The following is a 24,680-nucleotide window of genomic DNA, read 5'->3' as shown; positions in this document are numbered from 1 at the left end:
TTGATAAACTAGGCAGAAGAAATGATTGAGTGTAGACAATACCCTCACAGGTAGGCATTAGAGTCCATTGAAAGAACTAGGGCTTCATTAGGAGCAGCAGGACCTGGCACCCTAGATCCTACACATTCCCATCACTTTAGTTTTTGAGAACCCCAAGAAGGCATCAGCCAACAGGGGTGCTCAAGGCTCAAGCCAGCTGTTCTGGGTTCCTGGTTCACTTCCCTTCTATACAGAGGGTCTTCTCTAGATCACTGCCAAGCCTCAGGACCAAGACATCGTCTCTGTCCAGGGGTCAGCTGGCATCACTGCATTGTGACAGGGACTTCTCTACTACTAAAGATGAAGTTCCTTGACAGTCAAACTCTGCCAAGTCTCCAGGCCTCCTCAATGATGAGACAAAAGATCCACAGAAAGCAAACGCCTAAGGCTGGGGTTGTGGCTTAATGGTAGAACACCTGCCTAGCATGTGTGAGGCGCTGGGTTCGATTCTCCACACCACATATAAATAAACAAAATCAAGGTTCAAAAAATAAAATTAAAAACCACCAATCCTGTTTAAAAAAAAAGAAAGAAAAGAAAGGAATGGCTAACTCTAATCAGAGGCATACAGGGAAGGGAATACACGGAAACTTTAGAAGGACACTATTCAATCCCCTGTATTCATTAATAACCTCTCCAATCAATGAGGTGGTATCATGGAGGGAAGGGAGGGCCACTCTGCCCTCCCAGACCATCTCTCAGCACATCATGGAATGGCCAGTCACAAGGCCTTCAGGCAACAACAGGAAGCCCAGGTCAAAATGCCTCAAAGAGGGGCTCACAAGAACCCCCTCCCTTCCCTCAAACAGAGGCCTGCCTCAGGGGCAAAACACAAGGGGCTACAAGGGGAGATGCCTGCCTCTGTAATCCATAGCCCCAAGTCCCTGACACAAGTGATGAGGAGTTTCCAACCACTCAGAATAGCTCCACACAGAAATGTCTCTGGGTCCTGTGGGATGTGGGCTGCTGATAAGTAGAGATGGCTGAGAAGGTGATTCTCTTTCTCAGGACAAGTACATCAAAGGTTCAGTTATAAATGGCCAGGAAGCATATTTGACAAGACAGGGGTATTGATCAGGAAACAATGCTCTGGTGGAAGCAGCACTCTTTTCAATGAGTAAATAAGATGGTGTCACTTGCTAACTCCTCCAGGGATCATCCCTCTTCCAGCCCAGTGTCTTTAATCTGGTGTCATGGCAACAGGCTGGCCTTGGGTTCTCCTTCTGGAGCTTTCTTTTGCTAATGTGTCTTTTGTTCAAAAGTTACAGCTTGCTCCTTCCACTGTGTGGCTCCCAGCACAAGTGACAATGTGGGAGAAAGTGAGTTCAGATTTTACTGTTTAGCATGACTTTTGAAGTCAGCCCAAACGAATAATCTGGCCAGCCGCTGGCTACACTGAAAGGCGATCTCCTGCCTCTGCACAGGTGTGTACATCCTTGCAGTTCTTGTTCCCTTAGCAGCAGCAGGGAGCTTGCTAGAATCTCAGAATCTCAGACCCCACCCCAGCATCAAAATCTGACCTTAGCAGCATCCCCAGATGATTCAGAGTCACAGTAAATTTCAGGAAGTACTGCCAGATAGAGACTTCCTTTAAGAGCACCAGCAACAGCTTCCTGCAAAAGTTTCTCTTCCGAAGAGCCACATTTTTTTTTTTTTTAAATTAGCCTTGCTGGCCTGTCAAGATTTCAACAAAAAGTATGAGAGAGACACCATTTGTACAGTAAGGAGAAAGCCCTGGGAATGGAACCCACCCAGTCACCTCAGGGACCACGGATTGTGAATCTAGCATCATGTTCCAGCTGTATAAAGCAGAGGAGGCTGTTCTAGAATCTGTACCAAACAAACGACAAAGCAAGCTCCATTCCAGCTAGGCTACAGGAGGATCCATCACAGCAGTGAATTTCTTGTCTAAACACTGACCTAAGGATGTTTATGAAAACGTGTTGCTATCCTAGAGAATCAGGTTTGAAAGATTTTCCTCCATTCCTAGAAGACATAGGAAAGGCCACAAGCCAGGTCTCTACAATCATAATGAAATAAGAAATGGAAAACAAAGCACAATGTTAAGGTACCAACTTGAACCATGACACAAAGAAAAGACCACTGACTTCCATTTAAACCAAATTAAAGCAAGATTACATTGTGTACACAAGAGAGCTGATCAGTGACTTTCTCACCTGGAAAATCAGGGCCAGAGAACAGCAACTGATCTGATTACAGAGAAGTTTTTATAGCACAAAAAGTTACAGAAAGGGGGTTGTCTTGGGAACTTACAGCTGACAGGGTTCAGACAAGCATAATATAAGGGCAGATAGCAGGTTTATGATCTACATTGTTTAGCATCTCAAGGTAGGGAGCAAACTCAGATTCCAGTAGCCGGGATTTCAGGGAAGGTTGTTATCTGGTCAAGGAGAACCAGGCACTGGTGAGTTCAAAGCATAGGCAGAAATCCGAAGCAAGTTTTTAAAACATCAAATTATGGTAAGGCCAAATAGAAATCTTAGTATTTTTATAGTAAAACAGACTTTGTGACGAGATGGCTCCCAATTTTAACATGGAGTTAAGCTGAGTTCATCACCAACATTATGAATATATTTATTCACATTTAAATTTATGGATGAAATTTATTTATGATTTTTTCCCATGCTACAAGGTTTTGTTAAAAATAAGTATTATGTAGGGTGGGGCTGAAGCTCAGTGATAGAGTGCTTGTCTAAACCATGTGAGGCACTGGATTTGATCCTCAGCACCACAAAATGAATAAATAAATAAATAAACAAAGATATTTTGTCCATCTATCTAAAAATATTTTAAAAAACAAATATTACAGGTCTAGGGTTGTGGCTCTTTGTATGAGTGCTCGCCTAGCACGTGGGAGGCCCTGGGTTTGATCTTCAACACCACATAAAAAAATAACTAAAATAAAGGTATTGTGTCCAACTACAACTAAAAAATAAATATAAAAAAACAAGTATTACAAATTAATAATAGTTTAAATTTCTATTTCAAGCAGAATTATATATAAATAGGTGCTACTCCTTGGTATACACAAGACTTAATTTTTTTCTATTGTACCATCATTTTCCCTTTTATTTGTAGACTTCCCTTTGGGATGCAACTGTTTTTGCACATCCTTTTACACTTGTCTTAACTGTTAAGATTTGTAGCACACAAAAGAACTACAAACATTTTCCATTGAAACTTGTTTACAACCAAGCAGGGTTGATTTCTGTGTGTTATTTGCTATGCTTTAATTGAGATATTACAAACAAAAAGGAAGCAAAGTACAAAAATGAATTTCTATAATATATGTTCATAGCCTGGAATACTGACTGGCTTGAAAGGCTTTTAACTATTGATTATCAAAATTATATGCAATAGCCATGAAGAACTCATTTAGCTAGCGGCATGTAAATCATTGAGTTGTTTATTCAAACACTGGACAAACAGAGTACCAGGGTGCTATTTCCATTTTGTTTTCCAAGTTGTATGGCTGTAGCTGATAATATTCTAACATTACATAAATTAATTGTTTTCCACTGAAGACTATACACACCACAGTGTTGTCACAGCCAATTTTCACTTGGGCTATAATTGATGGAAAAAATAAAAGTTTCCCAGCAGGTTAGAAACCAAACCCAACTCATTGCTGTAGACCAGGATATTTAAACAATGAAAGTGAGGTGATGAGATGTAGTGACTTGTGGGTTAGGTGCTGCATTAGTGCATGAACGGGTGGCTAAACAGGTGGCAGGTGGACTAAACTGAGGTGGAGGGACTGGGCAGAAGGAACAGAAGTGGGAGGAGTTTGTGCGGAAGTATTGGGAGGAAGAGGAGGAGGAGTGTCCACAGAAGAAGCTACAGATGTAGAGGATGGGGAAGTGGGAGGTGGGGAAAGTGAGGCTGAGGGTGGGGGAGAGTGGTATGGAGGCGGTTCATTAGCTGGGTCAAAGGTGGAGGCGGAGAGCAGAGAAGAGGAAGAAGGGAGAGGAGGTGTGGAGCAGAGGGTGGAGAAGAAGAGGAGGAAGGAGGCTTGAGAGCGAGGAGTAACTGTTGAGGCTTGCATTGGATGCAGAGATTTGGATGAGATCGAAGCAAGGAAAAAGCCTCCACATAGGGAATGTAGTTCCACTTCTTTGATTGCTCACAGTAATTAAAAGATCCTGGAGTAAATTGGGATCCAGAGACCCACTCGTGGGCCAAACGTTTTGGTTGTTTAAGGGGTACATAGGCCAGTCCTGGGTACAGAATTTTATGAACCTTTTCAGTTTAATATCAGGGGCCAGGCTCAGGGTTTTCAAATTATCTAAGAGGCACCACAAGGGAGAATCGGCTGGGAGGACTTTCCCATGCTAGAAGGGCAAGATGGGAGTCAGAGAAAGAGAGAGGGAGAGAGAGAAAAAACCGGGCCGGAAAGAGCTTCCTGGAAGCTCCAGAGTGAACGGAGGATCAAGTGGGCATCCCCAAAATGACCGACTGCCGCAGGGAAATACAGAGGGCACTTCCTGGTGGTCACCAGTGAAGTATGATCTGTGAGATCCAAATAGGGCCAGGGCAACCTGACGTCAGGAGAGTTTTTCCCCTGGAACGAAAGAGTCTGGAACGGGAATGGAGTTCAGTCTGGGAGGAATGGAGTTCTGGACTCGGGTGAGATGGGCTGTAGCAATTGCGCTAACCCGTCCAGGGGAGCTAAGAGTGAAGGGAGACGGAGGAGTTAGAAAGAGAGAATTAATCCTACATCCCAGGCGGTTGATTCCCAGAGGTGTCCTAGCAGAGTGCCCGGGGTCCACCACGACCCTGATGGGTTTGAGTGGGGTGCATTCCCCCCCTCCCCCCCAAGAAAAAAACACCCGGGGGGATTGCCGGACACTCAATGGCCAATTCCCTTGTTCTGGTGAGTTAGGGTTCAGGCACTCATGGGATGGGGGAACTCACCAATCTGCAGGCCGGTGGTGGATATCAGGCAGGTGGTCAGGGAAGTGGACTACGACAGGAACGGTTGGGCTCAGAGTTTGGGAACGGGGTTCCACCTTGAGCGATGGGGATCCCCGTCCTGGGTTTTGGCACCAATGTAAGGAAGAGTGGAAAAGCTCCGTAAACCCATCAGGCCAAAACAACCGTTTACCTGTCCGAGATTTTATTGGCAGAACCATAGCAGCCAGTCGCAGAAGAGAAGGGGGGGGGAGAGAGGGAGGGGGAGGGAGAGGGAGGCAGAGAGAGAGAGAGAGAGAGAGTAAGAGAGTGAGCCCGAACACGGTGTTGATTTTTATGGGCTCCTCACAGGATGAGGAGGAGCAAGGCAAGTGGGCTGTTACTTCTTCATTGGCTGAGAGTTCTCGCCACTTCAGGGATTGGAAGTGCACCATTCAAAGTTCACGCCATTCACAGGGATTGGAGGTGATGGTTCACACGCCATTCGGTGCATCATGGACCTGAGCTCCTGGAAGAGAAGCGCTCTGGGCGCCATCTTTACCAACAATCCATTATTTCATTCATTTCATTCATTTATTTTAAGGCTAAATTGTCAGAGTTGACAGGTGGGAGCATATTTAAGCTATCATCTGTCACCTTTCAACATGTCTCTGTTATTCTTTGAGCATACCATTACTTTTCGGCACAAAATATTATAAGCTCATCTTATATTTTACCTGTTCTAGGTTTTTTTGCTTGTTTTTTTTTTTTTTATAGCAGTTTTTTCCAGGACTCCTGACTTCTTTTGAACGGATAATGGTATTTATAGAATAAGACTGGCAGGGGATGGGGGATGCTAAATATATTCATTGTTTCTGGTGTATGATTTCTTATAGTCATTTATAGAGAATTAGATGTGACTGCTAGCTTGAAAACATAATTCTTATTGTCCTTGATGGAGCCTGCCTGCAAACGGGATATTCTATCAAAGTCTAGATAAGGTGACAGCAAGCATACTTGCACACGAGATGTTTGTTGTCTTTGATGAGCTTGCTCGCAAATGAGAGGTTCCTTCAAGGTTTAGATAGGTAACAGCGGACATGCTTGAAAACGAGGTGTCTGCTGTCCTTGGGAGGACTTGCTCGCAAACGAGATGTTCTGCCAAGTGGGCTAGGAGGGCACTGAGAAAATTTTTATCTGTTCTTAACAAAGAGCAGAGCTCAGTATGCTCCGGGCCAAGAGTAAGTGGGTCATGAGAGTGGATCATGAGAAGTGGGTCACTTCTGATTAGAAAGTAGGACTTCTGTATGCTATGTTTAACTAGCTGAAAGACCTGACTTATTGCTGTTGGAAGGCTGCCTTCTTTGTTCACAATACGATAAGAAGATTGCTGTATACAATAAAGTGACTTTTTTTTCTTCTGCTGCTTGGGCTTCTTCTTTCTTTCTCATGCTGACCAGCGAGTGAGTTATTTGCAACAGTCCTTCTCAGCAGACCAAGTTTAGACAGTATTTACACTTCTATATCTTTATTCATTGAGAGACAATTCTGTGTGGATCTCTTACATTTCTATACATCTTGAATACATTAGCACTGATAGATTTTGTTCTAGACTTTCCTTTCAACAATGTTTGAAGAGTGGACTGGCTTTGATTGAGCACACATGACTTAGATTACTACCATTCCTGCCTATATCTATTATCATACCACACAATGACACCATTAGTTTCTGGGCAGAAACTTATAGTTCAGGAATTACAAGCAAATAACATCAATTTCCTTTCTACTAGGCAGAAAGTAAGGACTATATGTCTGGTGCAGAGGCTACAACTGCCTGCCAGAATTGTGACACCTGCTAAAAGTTGACCTGTTTGTTTCAAAGTGAGGAAGTCTGCATTTCATAGGTGCTGCCCCAGCTTTCTCCCAGAAGACCAATTACATCAGAACTTTGATCCCTTGTTGGGGCTATCAGTAGTGACTTACCTATATTGCTGCTCTAGTCTGATCACTTGAACTCAGCCACATAATTGTAATTGAGGACATGAAACTATTCTGCATCATGTTTTTGAATTTCAAGACCTTTTGCAACCTGACAATGGTGTATATTTGATTGCTAAAGTCACTCAACAATGGGCTGTCAAGGTATTCAACAATCCATTCACATTCCCTACCCTCTACAGGTTTTAGGTATTGTTAGGTGTTATAGTTAACCTACCCTGTTCCTTTACCTCCTGTATCTCCTGGCTTGCACAATGGCTCACACAACTTCTTAGTAAGGGCTTAGAAAGGTAATTAAATGCAACTATCTCTAGAAAGGAAGCATACTCTTTTGACTACTTCCTAATTAATATCAGGATAAGAGGGGCAAGAGGTTACATAGCACTATTTTGAAACTTTTGACCATTCCTAGGCATTTTTTATCTTCTTGGTGTACCACTTGGAACTACATCCTCTTGGTGTCAGCCCAAACAGAAAGGGTATTAGAAAATTTAAAATCAATTCTCTTTAATTCTTTTCATAAAAATGCTCTTTTCTCTCTTGTCCTATTGGTACAAGGAAGGAAAGCCTGGGTCTTGTTAAACCACGATGTAAAGAAAAGACCAGCGACTCCAATTTTAAATCAAATTAAAGCAAGCATGTAAATCCGACCAGCTGAAACTGTCTCTCCTGAAATCTTGGGTTAGAGAACAGTACTCCAGCTCTCTAGAAGTGCAGTTTTATAGCACAAAAAGTTGCAAAAGGAGGGTGTCTTGAGAACATACAGGTAACAGAATTTTCACAAGCATAATACAAAGGCAGGTAGTAGGTTAATAGTCTAAATGGCTCAGCACATAGGGAGTAAATTTAGATCCCAACATCATAATTTATGAGGTGCCATTAGGGTTTCAGAGAGGGTTGTTATCTGGTCAGGGAAAGCCAGGCATGGGTGAGTTCAAGGCACGAGCAGGCATTCCAAGCAAGTTTAAAACATCAAAATATGGCCAGGCCAAATAGAAATCCTGATATTTTACAGAAAACAGAAATGTATCTTTTATAACTTTTGACAAGATGGCTCCTGATCTTAAGAGGGAATTAGGCTGGGTTTATCAGTCTGAGCAGTATGTTTTTAGAAGACTATTCAAAATTAATTTTTAGCTACGGGGATGAAAAAAAATACCAATCTTCTAGCAGTAGAGGAAGAGAACAACCCTAGAATTGAGAAGGGAATATCTTCAACCCTGGAAAGTATGGAGGAGAGAAGGACATTAATGAACTTTGTCCTTCGTAACTACTGTAAGGTCCTTGCTTAGCATCTGGACAGCCATCTTAAGTGACAGTTGCCATTTTAAGATTCTTAGGTTTATAATTAATTTCTTATATTTCAAATATCATATGGTCCAGGGCTGGAATAGATAAGCACTTCAAAAGAGAAATCTAGGTTATTAGACTAGAAATAGTCCTTGGATCATGGGAGATAAGTAGCTTTAAATGGAGGATCCAGACTGTCAGACTCTATGTCAGGGGAGAAAATGCATCCACACAGTAAAACACTCTCCGCCAGTCAATAAAGACAGGACCAGCTCTCGCCATTTTGAGTGACCAAAGTTGATTTGCTTGATTATCATATCATTTACATCTTACTTTTAGTTTCAGATTTGCTCCACCAGTGGGCTTGGTGCCTATAGGTAATGAATATGCATATTGCTGTTATGGAAAATATGGAAAATTATGGCAATGGGTCAAAGAGACAAACACTTGGAGATGCAGAAGAGCAAGGTTTATTCAGCACCAGTGTGGGCTCAGTAGATTTCTCCAAAGACTGAGTTCAGCCCTTTGTTCTTGCAGCAGTCTGGCTGGGCACAAATCACCGAGCCGCCACAAAGCACTTGTATGTTCAAACAGGAAACTTTATTGCCCGAACTCCACCAGCACTCCACGCATACTCCCCAGAATCTCTCCCAGCTCTCCCCAGGGCTCCGCGAGTCAACTCTCTCGGAAAGCCAGGAGAACTCAAAGGGAACTCCAAGAGCCGCCCTGTTGCCGGACAGCAAAGGTCTAATATACAACTGAATACACAGCTTAACTAACCATCATCACCTCAATGGCTCGCTGGCATCACCTTTCAACCATTCCCTCTGGCAAAATGCCAGGCGTCATTCCCACTTGGCTGTGGCCCTCAACATGTTCTCAGTATCTTTTATACAATACAGACTTCCAGGTTTCAAGACTTTCTTATGCAAGTAGCCTTGATCCCTCCCTCTTACTCCAGGTAGCTCTGGTTCCTGCCACAGCTGCTGAGCAAGCATGATATAGAAGTGAAACCTAGCATGTTGCAGTTATTAGCAGAGATAAAAGAAACAACTTAGGAAGGAGTTGCTGTTTCACAGCCAAAATGGTTATATAACTATGGTTATTGTTGTGAATTATGGCAATAAGAAAGGAGTTAAGTTACCTAGTAGGTGGAGTGTAGTTGCTGTGCATGTTTTATTATTGTTGTTGTTTGTTTGTTTTGTGGTGCTGGGGATCGAGGGCCTTGTGCATGCAACTGAGCTATATCTGCAGTGCTGTGCATGTTTAAAACTAAATAAATTATAGAAGACAAAGAAACATAAGGCCTAGTTCCTCTTCAGAATCAGTCTACTCACCCACTTTCACTCTCCCTTGGCTTTGATAAGAGTGAACATTTGCCTCTACTTCCATCCTCATTTTGCCTAAAAAATTTTCTTTTGCTAAACATTTACACTTGCCTGACTTTTTCTCTCACATAGGATGCAAGTACCCAGAGAATTTTCACTAGTGATTTCAGAATCAGGATATAAAGTAAACAAGCCGCACCCCTGAATCTGGAACAACATTTCTCCTGCTGAGAAAGGAAGCTGAGAGGCTGTGACCCCCACCCCCCACAGGCTCCATGAGAAGGAAATGAAGATTGCTTACTCAGGCCTAATACAGACTAAATCTACTTATGTACATTTCCCTGCCTCTTCTTCTTTAAAAGTTCTAATTTTCAGGGATTTCAGAGATGGAAATTTTGAAACATTTAAGTTTCCTCCACTTTCATTCAAAGCTGGCTATTTTCCTACCAAACTGACTCTGAATTTTTCTGGAATATCCTGAAAAATTATTGTTATTACTAGGTGACCCTAGAGGACACAAGATGTACTCTTCTCTGGGTGGGATCTTGTGTCCCCTAGTAATAACACTTTGAGCACCATAGACAAGACTATGTGTATAACTTCTTAGAATTGGATTTTTTTTTTTAAATAGAACCTGTATTAGTCAACTATTTTACTGCTGTGACAAAAGAACCTGACCAGAACAATTGTAGAGGAGGAAAAGTTTATTTGGTGGCTCACAGTTTTAGTTCATAAAAGTCCAACTCCATTCCTCAGGGTTCCAGGTGAGGCAGGACATCATGGCAGAAGAGTGTGGGGGAAGGAAGCAACTCACATTATGATCAGAAAGCAGAGAGAGATTCAAAATATATTGTACAAAACTACTTCCTCCAGCCATATCCTCCTGCCTCCAGTTACCACTCAGTTAATCCCAGTAGGAATTAATTCACTGATTATGTTAAGGCTGTAACACAATCATTTCTCCTCCAAACCTTCTTGCATTGTTTCACATGTGAGTTTCTGGAGGACACCTCTTCTAAACCATAACAGGACCAAACTTTATAATGCTTTACTTAGTTCAATAATATAGAAAATTATTTTTCAAATTTTTTAATACAACAATGTCACTGCTAGGAATTTTTTCTATGAATATACTTTCTACTATACTCCAAAATATATGTTATAAGTATGTTCTCAGAGTAGTTTGTAAGAACCAAATAAAATAGGAAGTCATCTCAAAGTCCATTATTAGGAAACTTCTTGAATACATCTATATGAAAGGATACTATGAGGCCACTAAAAGTAAAGTGAACCTTTAAATGATACTATAAAATGCTCTTCAAGATCCATGAAAAATGGGCTGGGGATATAGCTCAGTTGGTAGAGTGCTTGCCTCTCATGCAGAAGGACCTGGGTTCAATCCCCAGCACCACACACATACACACACACAAATGAAGAAGATACATGAAAAAAGGCCCCCACCCCATCCCACCCTGCCCCATGGGTTTGGTGCCAGAACACCATTAAAAGAACTACCACTAAATCAAATGGGAAAGGGAAAACAACATTGTTATCATTGGACTCATAGATTCAAGCAAGTTTATCACTACTGGGATCTGATCTACAAATGTGGTGGAATCAACAAAAGAATCATTAAAAAATTGAGAAGGAGGCTGCTGAGAAGGGAAAGGGCTCCTTCAAGTGTACCTGGGTCTTGGACAAAAAAAAAAAAAAAAGCTGAGTATAAGCGTGGTGTCACCATTGACATTTCCTTGTGGAAATTTGAGAGCTGCAAGTATTATGTGATTATCATTGATACCCCAGGACACAGAGACCTTATAAAAAACATGATCACAGGCCTATCTCAGGCTGATTGCTGATAATTGCTACTAGTATTGGTGAATTTGAAGCTGATCACTCCAAGACAGGCAGACCGATGAATTCCTTTCTGGTTTCCACACTGGGTATGAAGCAACTAATTGTTGGTATTAACAAAATGGATTCCACTGAGCCACCCTATAAGGCTGGAATTTTTTGATGACCACAGGGTAGGTAAGGTTGAATTTGATAAGAAAATTGTTTCACACACTATATTTTTTCCTTTCCTGACATGTATTTATACTTTCATTGCATCAATCACCCCAACTCAATTCAATTTCCATGAAATTTAATTCTCCCCTCTAAATTCCCAAAGAGAATATCTATTCTCCATTTTATAAGGTTCCTAACTTAATTACTATTCAACCCTTAACTCATATAGGTTTGAAAAACTTCATAATTGTCCTAAAATTGCACAAACCCCATTTATTCTTATCCCACTTATGATTTATTGTTTACTGTTTATTGTTTATTATTTACTTGGTTCTTCTAGTTTGAGAAAAAGCCATAACTGTCCAAAAATTGCACCAAATCAATGTATCCTTCCTATTGCATATGGAAAATGACAAACTCCCAAATAGTGAGACCTAGGAAAAGGGGAGTGGGAAGGAAAGCCATACATTGAGAACATTGATCCTCTCCTAGTATATACTTTCCAGTAGTGGAAAAAAAAAATCCTGGAGAGGAGATGTCCATCAAACCTAGAAAGGAAGTCTCTGGGAAGAGGCCAAAGCATTTATCCTTCCCTAAACAAATCCTTTCCAGAAACCAACCACTGACCCCAGGCCTTCCACTAGGCCCAGTAAGATAAATCCCAGAGACCCACCATTGACCCCAGACTCCCTCCCATTTGACCCAGTAAAACAGACCCCAAATTCCTGTGTGCCCAAGCTGACATGCTCATTAATTAAATCACCTCTTAGTATAACCTTCATAAGCCAAATCCCCTCCTTTGTTTAGTGATACATTTTTCCACTACGAGAGTGGGTCCATGAGAACCATGACTCCATTCCTGAATAAGGGATTTGGGCTAATCTGTGAAGTGTCAGGCCCGATCTTTTTGTGCTAACACTTCCTCTTCTTATTAATTCCCTTTAGAACTGGAGATTTTCAGCTCAGATATACACCTTTTTTTTTCCCCAAATACAACCCCAATTTTTTCCCTTCCCAAGAAGGTTCAATCCTCTGAGTAATCAGCTACTTGAGCACAGCATTGTTATGTAATAGCCTCACTCTCCCCTTCAACTCTCAGAGTTGGCCAGGCCTTCAGTCACTGTTGTCCTCCTGACTACCTCCACAGCAGTCTTGTCTGCCTCCCACTTGACCTTATTTGCTTTGGGCTGAGGCTCCTTTATTCATGGGGCCTGCTTGGGCCCAGAGGCCCCTGACGGGAGTTCTTTGGCTGCATGTACTCTGGGTACTCCTCTGCCTTGTCTGCTGCTCCCATGACCCCCCAAAATGGCGCTTTACATCTTCTGAGATTGTGATTCCCAAGAAGGTACCCCAGAGGAGGGGTGAAATTAAAATGCCAAACCAGCTCGCCTATAGCATTCGCTTCCGGGGCCAAAGACATGTGATCCACATGAAGCTCAAGAAGAACTTGATACCCAGACATTTTCCTGTTGTTACTAATAATGATCAAGGAGCCAATCAGGAGGACTACCCATATGTCCCTCAAGATTGTTACTACTACAGCTATCTGGAAGGGGTTCCTGGGTCCGTGGCCACCCTGGACACCTGCTATGGAGGGCTGCGTGGCATGCTGCAGGTGGATGACTTCACTTATGAAATCAAACCATTGGAGGCTTCTTCCAAATTTGAGCATGTGGTTTCTCTGCTTGTGTCAGAAGACAGAGCAGATGAAGACGAAAGGTGTAAAATTGAAGACGAAGAGACAAATCAAATACCTGAAGAGGTAAACTTAGCTGAAAGTCCTAGAGCAGGCCCTGTTTATTTGTGGCGATCACACATGAAACACATGAAACTTCATTTCACAATTAGTAGTTCAGTATATTCGAAGAATCAAAATCGCACCCAGGTAATAGAAAATGTAGTGATTATAAATAATATCCTGGATTCCATTTTCAGACCAGGCAATTTATATTCCAACATACGTATTCTGTGCATTTGGGAAAATAATGATGAATTTAAAACGAACACATACAAACATGCTTCTACAGCTACACACGAATTTGGTTTATGGAAATTTTATAAACTGTGGAAAGTTTTTTCACATGACACTTCAATACTTTATCTAGGATATAAGATAGGAAATTCGAAGTATTATGCCTCCCATGCTGGCTACTGCAATCCCAATTGGGGAGCAGCATATGTGTATTTTGAAAACTATCACATATTTAAGATCGCAGCTCTTACGGCACATGTACTTGGTCACAACATGGGCATACAACATGACGACCCTTCATGTGTTTGTTTTCGAAGACATCATTGTGTTATGAATTCAATACCTGGTCTTCTAGATATGTTTAGCAATTGTTCTTATAATATGTTGCATTGGATGGTACATAGATGGGATCCTTGTTTGAGTCCAACTAATAGACCATACTACAATTTTCCTTATATTGCTAATCGTTGTGGAGACAAGGATTTAAATTCGAATGAACAATGTGACTGTGGCTCCCTTAAGGAGTGTGCCAATAACTCTTGTTGTTCTACCAATTGTGCCTTCACTTCTGGCAGTACATGCGATACTGGAGGTTGCTGCGATCATTGTAAATTCGCTAGTGCGGGAAAGCTTTGCAGAGATGTACGTGGTATTTGTGACCTTCCAGAGTACTGTAATGGGACAGAGAATAATTGCCCAAATGATTTCTATGTCCAGGATGGAACCCCGTGTTCACCACTCTCTGTTTGTGTGAGAGGAAACTGCAGTGACCGTGATTTGCAGTGTCAAGCCCTTCTTGGATACCAAGTAAAAGATGCTTTACCAATGTGCTATGAAAAATTGAATGTAATAGGTGACCGATTTGGAAACTGTGGGCTTAAGCACGTAAGAGGGGGAACTAAACCTATGAAATGTGAAATAGATGATGTTTTATGTGGAATGTTGCACTGCAGTAATGTTCATCAAGTTCCTGGTGTAAGTGAGCACAGCACATTTCATCACATATATGTAGGTGACGCTAAACTGGAATCATGCTTTGGATTTGATACACATTATGGTGAAGAACTACCAGAAGTGGGGCTTGTAGTGGATGGTGCAACCTGTGGCCCTGGGCAATACTGTTTAAAAAAAAATTGTACTTTTCATCGGGATTTTCCTTTTACCTGTGATGTGAAGACATGCAATTACAAAGGTGTGTGCAATAATCTGGAAAAGTGTCACTGTTTGCGGGGTTGGAAACCACCAGATTGTGAACAGAAAGGAACAGGTGGCAGTGAAGACAGTGGCCCTCCACCAGATAAAGAGTTATCTATGAAAGGCAAAATTCAAGTCACTGTAAACAAGGGACTAGTTGTAATCTTATCTCGTACCACTGCTTTTCTTCTTGTAATTTGTATTGGTGCAGCTATCAAAGCAAAAATGACTGCAGATGAGAAGAAAAAGGCTAAACCTCCTAAGAAATGAATACTAATGGGACTCACCGAATGGAAAAACGTACAATGGCACTTGCTGAAAGAAATGATTACTCTCACAATTTCATAAATTTTCGTGATTCTGAGATTGTCATCTTAAAGTTAATCTTGAAATAAAATTCACTAGAAAGTTAAAAATGGTTTACTGTGCTTAAATTAACTTCATATCTGATCTTATTTTTGAATGAGAGAGAGACTGAGTGTGTGTGTGTGTATGTTTTATATGTGTATGTGTGTCTGTGTCTGTTTTGTTAGGAATTGAACCCAGGGCCTTGCAAATAACCAGGTAAGAGCTCAACCTCTGAGCTACACCCACTGACCAGGTTATACATATCCTTAATACTCCTATAGGTGAAACAGAAACTTTTAGATTCACTAGGAAGAGAAACTCATTGAAGATGTGGACTCTTAAGTTTTTGTATATGCCCTGTTCTGGATCCCCGATGTGCTAGGATGTTCTAGTTTTAACACTGTCACAATCTGTTTCCAACTGGTAAGCACTGGGTTTTTGTTGTTATTTTTATCATTAGTGGAAAACTACTGAGGGTAAGAATTGTCAGAGATCCACAGGGAGGACTAAAATGAACTTGTGTATTATACCCGCATTGTAAATTTCAACAGCAGTTCTGACACGTGCTGACGAAGCGATTATAGACAAAGTGCTACTCTTTCAGAATTTTGAGAACTACATTTAACATAGAGACATGAAACATACTTCTCCATAAGCAATCAAAATGGAATGATGGCACCTAAGAAAAGCCTATGAAAGCCAAAATTCACTAGTTGTAATCTTATCTCGTTTTAGGGCTAAGCGCATGCCAGTCTCATTATCCTCAGGTTTATTCTTAGCTTATGCTAAACCTGTGATATTCTATGCATAGTCTTTGACAGTTTATTGATTAACAATCACATAAAAAATCATGGGCAATAATAGAACACTTCTTAATGCTTCTCATGATTGAAATCATAGGATAGCACATACAAAATCCCAGGAATTGCAAAAACACAGGCCGGCTACAAATTGTAGCATGCAACTAACCAGAGGGCAGGAAGAACCACATCAGAAACAGTGCGCTTGTTTGGAGCCTGGTGAGTGACCAGGATAGTATATTCCTCCTTTAAAGGGGTCGTATTTCAAATTCTTCCTCTTCAGGAAGTCTGAATTAGGGTAAGTACCAGAGGGGAGAAGGATGCAGAAGGAGAGAGTCAGTGGGGTTGCCATGGTGATATTATAGTTTGTTCATCTTTCCAGAGTTCTGTCCATCCTAGAAAGAGGGGCATTAAATGTCCCTAAATTGCCATCTAATCTCTCCCTTTAGGTTTGTTAATATTTGCTTTCTATATTTGGGTGTTCTGATATTGGGTGCACATATATTTGGAATTGTTATTTCCTCTTGCTGAATCGTCCACTTATCATTATATACTGGTCTTCTTTGTCTCTTTTACTGCTTTTAACTTACATTTCATCTGGATATTAGCAAGGCTATTCCTGCTTTCTTTTGGGTTCCTCTTTGGGATATCTTATTCTGTCCATCACTTTCAGTTTAGGCATTTCCTTAGAGTTGAAGTGAGTTTCTAATTGCTTACCTAACATATTAATATAGTTATTTAAAAAACTATTCTCTTGGGGCTGGGAATGTGGCTCAAGTGGTAGCACGCTCACTTGGCGAGCATGGGGCGCTGGGTTCGATCCTCGGCACCACATAAAAATAAAAAGAAAATAAAGATGTTGTGTACACCGAAAACTAAAAAAGAAATATTAAAAAATTCTCTCTTTCTTTCTCTCTCTCTCTCTCTTAAAAAAATTTTTTTAGTCTTTAGTCAATATATAAATGTATCATATTTACAGTATTAGAGATTCTGAATTTGTCTGTATAGTTATTTTTACCAATGAGGTACACCTTCCAATTTTTCTTCCTACCCATTAAGAGATCTTTTTTTTTTTTTCAGTTTGAAGAATGCCATTTAACATTTCTTATAGGAGACATCTCTCAGTTTTTGTTTTTTCTGGGAATATATATTATACTTTTGCTATGCTATGTTTGTCAGCTTTTCCCCCCACCTTCAGTGCTGTGAAAAATCTCATGCCACATTCTTCTAGCCCATAAGGTTCCTGTTCAGTAGTCTGCTTTCATGTTAATTGGAACACCCTTGATGCATTATTTTTTTCCTTTTTCCTCACTGCCTTGAGAAGTTTATCTCTATCCTTTGAGAGCTTCATTGTGTTATACATTAAGGTAGGCTTAGTTGGGTTCTATCTGATGGATAATGTTGGACCTTTCTGTACCAGAATTTTTGTATGCTTCTCTTTTAGTCAGTTTTTTTTTTTTTCACAACTGTGATCAGAAAACCTGACAAGAACAATTACAGGGACAAAAAATTTACCTAATGCTCACAATGTCAGAGGCCTCAGTCTATACATGGTCAACTCCATTACTCTGGGCCCTAGTTGAGGCAAAATCTCATGGCACAAGAGTGTGGTGGATGAAAGCAGCTCAGGACATGGCCACCAGGAAGCACAGAGAGCCTGATTCATCAGGGACAAAATATAAATCCCAAAGGCAAAATCACAGCAACCCACCTCCTCCAGTCACACCCTATCAGCCTACAGTTACCACCCAGTTAATTCAAGCAGATGAAGGTATTGCATGGATTTTGTTAAGTCTCTTATTTTTATTTATTTTTATGTGGTGCTGAGGATTGAACCCAGGGCACGTGCTAGGCGAGTGCTTTGCCATAGAGCCACAACCCCAGACCATCTCTTAAAAACCCAATAATTTCACCTCTGAACATTCTTGTGTCATCTAATATATGAGCTTTTGGAAGAGATCTAAACCAGAACAATTTTCCTAGGCCTCTGAAGTTTTCTGTTACTATCTTTTAGAATAAACTTTCTGTTGCTTTGGCATTCTCAAGTCTGACAAGAACCCCAACAACCGGAAATATTTCCTCTCCAAATGCTGTCCCCAATTCCATTTCTATTTTTTCTATTTTCTGCTTTCTAGACTATGTATTTTCAAGAGCCTGTCTTCGAGCTCACTCATTCTTTCTTCTGTTTGATTTACTCTTCTGTTTGATTTATTTATTTATTCAATCATGTTCTTAATTTTTACTTTGCATATCCTTCCGCTCAATATCTGTTGGGGCTTTCAAATTGCTTCCATATTTCCAAGTTTCACTCTTAGGGTTTTGCATCTGTTCTCTGTGTTCTCTTGAAGCTCATTGAGTTCTGTTGAAAAAGATGCTTTCAGGTCTTCTGAAGGTTCTCCCATTGGGCACTCTCTATGGACAGTTTCTGGTGCCTTGTTTGATATTTGGTTGAGTACATGTTTCCATGAAAGTTCTTGATACCTGTTGACATGCATTATCATTAGGGTATTGAAGAATTAAGCTCTAAGTAGGCTGCTGATTTTCACTAAGCCTAGAGTCACTTTTTCCTTGCACTAGATGGAACCCTATGTTCTAGAATTGCCATGCGTCTATTATTTGTGGGTTTTTTTTTCCTGTGTGTGTGTGTGTGTTTTGATTTTTACTTAACTAAAGCAGCATCATGTGGAATACCCCGTTTAATATGGCCACAGTTTTTCAGATACTATTACAGGGAAGTAAAAGGGAAAGTCAAGTTTTTGCTGTTTCAACAACAGGGTTACCCAAAACCTTCTATGTCCCAATTTACATTTAGTGTGTTATAATGAAATTGGGTATACTTAAAAAGAGTAGTCCCTACAAGCCTGTCCCTGAGGCAATGGTAAACCCAGTTGGCCTCATCCAGAGTCACCATCCTAGGCCCAGAGCACAATCACCACACAGAAATTAGTTTCAGATTCTCAAGTCATGACTGTGGCCCCAAACACCAAAAGGTCATGTTACACCCTGAGCCCACAGCCTGCCAAGAATAACACATCACTCTGAAAGGACCGAGGCCCAGAGTGCAATCAGCTGCCTATTGCTGAGGAGGACTTGTGACCAAGGTTGCTGCAAGAAGGCATAGGCAAAATGGAAAATGACAGATTACAGAAAGGGTACATTCTCTAATTTCTCCTTAGCTCAAGATTCCAGCAGCAGGACTAATGCCCGTCATCAAGGTAGATGACTGAGGGAATTCACTGAGATTCAACATTAGATGGTAAAATAATCATAGTGACACAGAAAGTCAGAAGCTTTGAACATAAATAAGAACTAATACATTTAGAAATGCATCAGCTTGGCTGCTAGTGGCAGCATCATCTCTGCCAGTCAACTGCAGAACATGAGGAATAACTTATTTTAATTTGTAGAAAAGGTCATCCTTGTTATAAAATTGCAAAAATGTGAGTAACTTGTGTCCATTCCTGAGGGTTTTGTGAAAGGGGTGTTAAAAAAAGGGGTGTGAACTAGGGCTAGGGTCATGGCTCAGTGGTAGAGCACTTGCCTAGCATGTATAAGGCACTGGGTTCAATTCTCAGCATCACGTGTAAATAAATAAATAAGCTCCATTGACAACTAAATGAATGTTTACAAAAACAAAGAGAGATGTGAACTAGAGCATCTAAACAAACCTTGAAAGGATCTCTATGGTTTTTATTTACTTCTTATAGAAAAATGAAAATAAACAGTTTTAAAATAGAATTTACGTTAAAAATGAAGTAGAGTGTAAAGACTTGGAGAATTCTCAGACTAGGTTTGAATTCTTCATCTCAGATCCTCATGGTACATGTTTGTTGGATTACCAGTCTTTTATATTCTGCTTGAGTGTTTAAATTCTTATTTCTTTCTCCTCCTGAGATTGGAAAATTTCATATATAGACTATATGTATAAGGTTTTACTTGATAAAAACTATTTGTAGAGAGCAGGCTGTGCCCAGTTCTGAGTTATTCTGTGTTGTATAGAACATCAGCTTTCAGGCTGTGCCTAGCCCTGAATTCCCTCCCACTTTGTAAAAAAGCAGTTTTCCCTGAGATGTTCCATTTGGAGTGCAAGTGCTAAGGCACAATGATTTGGTGCCTTGTCTGGGCAGATAAATCACCAGATGTAGGACATGCTCAACATATTAAAAGGAATAACCGCCCCCCCCCCAAACTGCATAGCACAGCCATAAGGCACAAACTAAAAAGTGAATTAATTGTACTAATAAAAAAATGACCACCTGTGACTTTGTCGAATTAAATCAGAAGAACATGAATGCACTGGCATATCAAATCCATACCAGAGAAACCCAGTCCCATGAGTTTAGCAAACACACACCAGATCACTGAATGTCAAAAGTCCTTCACATGAAATACCTAACAGGAAAAGCACCTAAAGCAGTGGTATGGTGGCACACTGACCTGTAAACCTGTCCTCTTATCAGACCACCTAGTGAAAGAATCACCAGGTCAACAAGTGATGAATTCCTAACTCAGTCCTCAGGACTTTAGTTCACATCCATCCCCCTGCTTCACCTCAAAACTATCTGCCCAAATTCCTGCTGTCAGGACAATTGCCTTATCTTTGACAGTTCCCACCTGAAAAATTCTGTGCCTTGAATAAGCCTCCCTCAAGTCCCCTGGCTGGGCTTTACTTTATCTGACCACCTGCAGTGACTCTTTTCCATCAGTTCTCTGCCTTTGCTTTCCGGCTAGTCTTTTCAAATCTTGTGACCAATGTTAACCCTTTCTCAGATTACCCCTAGAGGTGTGTCTAGAAGTGTGTGTGTGTGTGTGTGTGTGTGTGTGTATGCATATATGTGTATAAATTAAGAAATATATAGTAATTAAGATTGAAATGGAATAAGAGACATAAGGATCACAATGGTCACAACACCAATTGAACCATGAGTGTTCAATGAATTAAGGGTGATGAAAATGGTTCAAGAGGCATTTGGCAGCACATCTCATGTGTCTATAACTACATGAGGTGGGTTTTAGTCAGTTTTTTTAAATGCTGTGACCAAGAGACCTGACAAGGATTTTAGAAGAGGAAATGTTTTATTTGGCACTTATGGTTTCAGAGGTCTCAGTGCACAGACAGCCAACTCCATTGCTCTGGGCCTCAGGGGAAGCAGAACATCATGGTGGAAGGGTATGGAGAAGAAAAGCAGCTTAAGACATGGCACTCAGGAAGCAGAGAGAGAGTTCTGCTCACCAGGGACAAATCATAAGTGCCAAAGGGATTCCCCTGTCACTTACCTCCTCCAGCCATACCCTCCCTTCCTGCCTGCAATTACTACTCACTTGATCCATATCAATGGATTAAGCCACTGATTCGGTTATGTCTCTCATAACCTAATCATTTCACCCCTAAACATTCTTCCATTGTCTCACACATAAACTTTTGGGTCACTCTCATATCCAAACCATAATAAGGTGGTTCTCTCTGTGGAACTGTGACCTGAAGTAACCTGTAGGTAGTTACCAAGGAAGGATGGGAAGGACACTAGGACACTCTGGGAGCTGGGTATGAACTCAGAGGCCTTGATTGATGTAGTTGTAGACTCCACCCAGGAGGAGTTTTGCTGGATCCTTCCCAGAAGAAATTCTAGAGATTTAATGTGGGATACCTTTAGCAAGTTGGCTTCTCTAGCAAAAAAAGTGGGACCATAAGTTGTCATCTTTACTAAGAACAAGATAAGAAAGCCACGGAATGAAGATTGCTACCAAAACAAGGGGGTTAATTTCTAGTTTTTTCTTTCTCTTTTTTTTTAAGATGATTTATTATTTTATTGCATACTTTATAGAAAATGAAAGCCCAAATACACATTCCCCCCAACATCAGGGAAAGAGCTTACATCTTTCTTGTCTTCTAAAGCACACCATATTGTTTGTTTCTCTATATACCCCTACATACTTCTCTTTCCTCACATATTTATATCCCAAGTACAAAAATGGAACTGCAAAGGGTTTTTACAGAGATACATGAGATCTGTTTGCCCTTGTTATTATACAAACACTTGAGGTGACTCAAGAACCATGAGAGTAATGAGGAGGAAAAAATACCTAATGAAGGAATGGAATGTCTGTTAGCTGTAACAAATAGCTGTTATTTTCTGTCGAACTGGCACCTCCCTGACTGAATCAGTCTGTAGGGACATGGGCTTATGAATCAGGGAGACTGACATAGGCTTGTGAACTGCTTCTACTAATTTCCAGAAGACACACATCTTCTACATCCTTTCTTAAGTAACTGAAGACAAACTAGAGGAGAATCCAGTATATAGATTCTGCTCACCCTGAGGTATTAAATGCATCAGGAAAATATTTTTTATGTCCAGGTAGCATGCAATAAAAATATTTTTAAACCAACATGGTCACATGGTAAGATTTTTAGAAATCAGAATATTTATTCATAGAATTTTTAAAGAAAAGTCAAAGCTAATTATATTCAATGGTAATGGTTTAAGTGCAAGTGATGCAGTTTTCACATTTGTTTCCTTCAGAGAAAAGACAGATAGTTGTTCCTGAACAAGTCAATGCAGCTCGAGACATTGTTCTGGCATGCTTTATTTCCAGTTCAGACATCTCAATTAGGTTCTTTCTAAACACTGCCACTCTCTGCCACTTGAAATTTATAAGTTCTTCTTTTGCAAATTCAGAAAGCTGTTCAAATTTCTGGCAGCATTCCTGCTGGTGTGCCTCAACCAACTTGACATCTTTGCTTTTTAACCGGGCCTTATCAGGAGCTTTGAGTTCTCATAGTCAGAGGGCTCTGGTGTATGTGATACTGTATATGTGATACAGTATATGTGATACTCTGCAGCCTCTATGTTGAGCATGTAGTATCAGAGAAGCTCTCTCTGATACTTCATCTGATGAAGACCTGACCCCCTACTTTGATAAGTTTTTCAAATAGTTCAGCACCCTTCAATAGGTATTTTTTTTTATTTCAGTGGGTTCATCTAAAGCCAGCCTCTGCAAGCAAGCTAAAGTGTGAATACAGTCCTCAGCAACATTTTTATGAGATGTGGTCATTCTTTCAGCTTGAGCAGCAGGATCTTGGGGGTCAAGGAATAATTAATAAGGAAGTTCTTCTCTTGCTCAAAGAAGTCACCCACCCACTTAACTCCAGGAAAAAAAAAAAAAAAGAACTTGATCAGCACTTTTCACCACTCTTTGAAAGAAGCCACCAAACATTTCTGTGGTATTTTTCCACCTAATACTTAGATCCTGATATATTCCAGGAAAACATGAAAGTTGTCATCTTTACTAAGAATAGGATGAGAAGAAAACCGCGGAAGAAATACCTCGTGAGAGGATGCAGTCTTCTTAAAGACTGTAAGATACGATTCAGCTTCTAGTTCTTGCTTCATCTTTGCAAATTCTTCTTAAGTCATAGACCCTTCACCCTCTTCTCAGTTTCTGCATCTTTTCTCGAGGACCACCAAAATCTGGTTTTGTAGGAGCAGCAGCAATAATGAGTCCAGCATAGTCTATGCTTTCAATAGGATCATCATGTAGCCACAGGAAGTCTTCATGTCTTGTAACAGAAAACTGGGCTCTGAAAAGTGGGCAGAGTAGTCTTGGTGTGCACTGTATACTTGACCTTCTCTCTTCTCACTGAGTGCATCAGGTAGGTCAATCTGAAGTGAGGTATCAAAATTCAGGTCCACAGACACAGACCTCAGCCTTGCTTGGCACCATACAGAGACCATTGACTCTAGGACTATGATATGGACTGGAGCCACTGACACTCTTCCAGGGAGGTGTGCTTCGACAGAGAGATCTTGATCATCCACGGAGCAATTAATGGCTCCTAAGTTCTCGGTTTTATAACAATAATAATGTAGAGAGAGCCTGTGAAATTAAAGAGCATCATGATGTTGGAGAAATCTTTAGCCAGACTTTAAATACTAATATGAGCAAGAAAAGCCTTTGTGGAGCTCAACCCCTATGAATATATTGTGTCTGAACTACTCTTAATGTGAATTCTTTCCTTAATAGGTATAATTTTGTGGATGTAAATCAGACACAAACCATATGAGACTCAGGGTAGGGGGAAAAAACTACATAATTGTAAGCAATGTGGGAAGTTCTTCACTGATCACTACTCCTTTCAAAGACATGGAAGGACTCAGTGGGGGTGGGCAGAGGGAGTAGCTCTGTGATTGCAAGGAATGTGGGAAATCATTTCTCCTAAAGCTACAGAAGACTTGAATTTTTCATATTAGAGATGGCATGAAAGGATTTACACTGGAGAGGAACCCTGTAAATGCAAGCACTGTGGAAAGAATTCACTTCTAAAAGGTCTGAAAAAACACACAATAGTTCACACTGCAGATGGACCATATAAATGTAAATTTGGTGGGAAAGCATTTAAGATTCCCTGTTCAGTTCTGAGGCAAGAAGAGACTCACAATGGGGAAAAAGCCCTACGAATGTAAGAAAGGTAAGAAAGGCGCCAATGATTCTGGTTCTGCTTGAGTCCATGAAAGGATTGGCACTAGAGAGAAACTCTATGAATGTAGGAAACGTGGAAATCCTTTAGTGATTCTAGTTCTTTTGGGGTTCACGAAAGGATTCACCAAGGATAGAAACTGTATCACTATATGCAATGTGGGAAAGCTTGGTGTGGTTCTGGGTCTGAGTCCATGACAAAACTCACATTAGACAAAAACCCTACAAATATTAATAATGAGGGGAAAGCCTTTGTTCATGTTCACTCTTTTCAAGTACACAAAAGGATGCACATAAGAGAGAAACTATGAA

At 40.7% G+C, this 24,680-nt stretch overlaps 1 protein-coding gene and 1 pseudogene across 1 annotated transcript; one reads left to right on the top strand and one right to left on the bottom strand.

Moving 5' to 3' along the window:
- Nucleotides 1-12,780: 12,780 nt before the first annotated feature.
- LOC143394578 (disintegrin and metalloproteinase domain-containing protein 20-like) lies at nucleotides 12,781-15,012 on the top strand. Its single transcript, XM_076849281.2, has one exon. The coding sequence runs from the start codon at nucleotides 12,781-12,783 to the stop codon at nucleotides 15,010-15,012; it is 2,232 nt and encodes a 743-aa protein (XP_076705396.2).
- A 7,826-nt stretch (nucleotides 15,013-22,838) lies between these two features.
- On the bottom strand, nucleotides 22,839-23,626 carry LOC143394577 (sorting nexin-5 pseudogene; annotated as a pseudogene).
- Between the last annotated feature and the right edge of the window lie 1,054 nt (nucleotides 23,627-24,680).

This window comes from Callospermophilus lateralis, chromosome 3 (assembly GCF_048772815.1).
Source record: "Callospermophilus lateralis isolate mCalLat2 chromosome 3, mCalLat2.hap1, whole genome shotgun sequence".
In the NCBI taxonomy this organism is placed as follows: Eukaryota; Metazoa; Chordata; class Mammalia; order Rodentia; family Sciuridae; genus Callospermophilus; species Callospermophilus lateralis.
The sequence above is the reverse complement of the archived record's forward strand: the minus strand, read 5'-3'. Positions and strand labels throughout refer to the sequence as shown.

What these genes read in the sequence shown, in the direction of transcription:
- LOC143394578 (XM_076849281.2), top strand. Translation starts at nt 12,781, where the DNA reads ATGGGGCCTGCTTGGGCCCAGAGGCCCCTGACGGGAGTTCTTTGGCTG.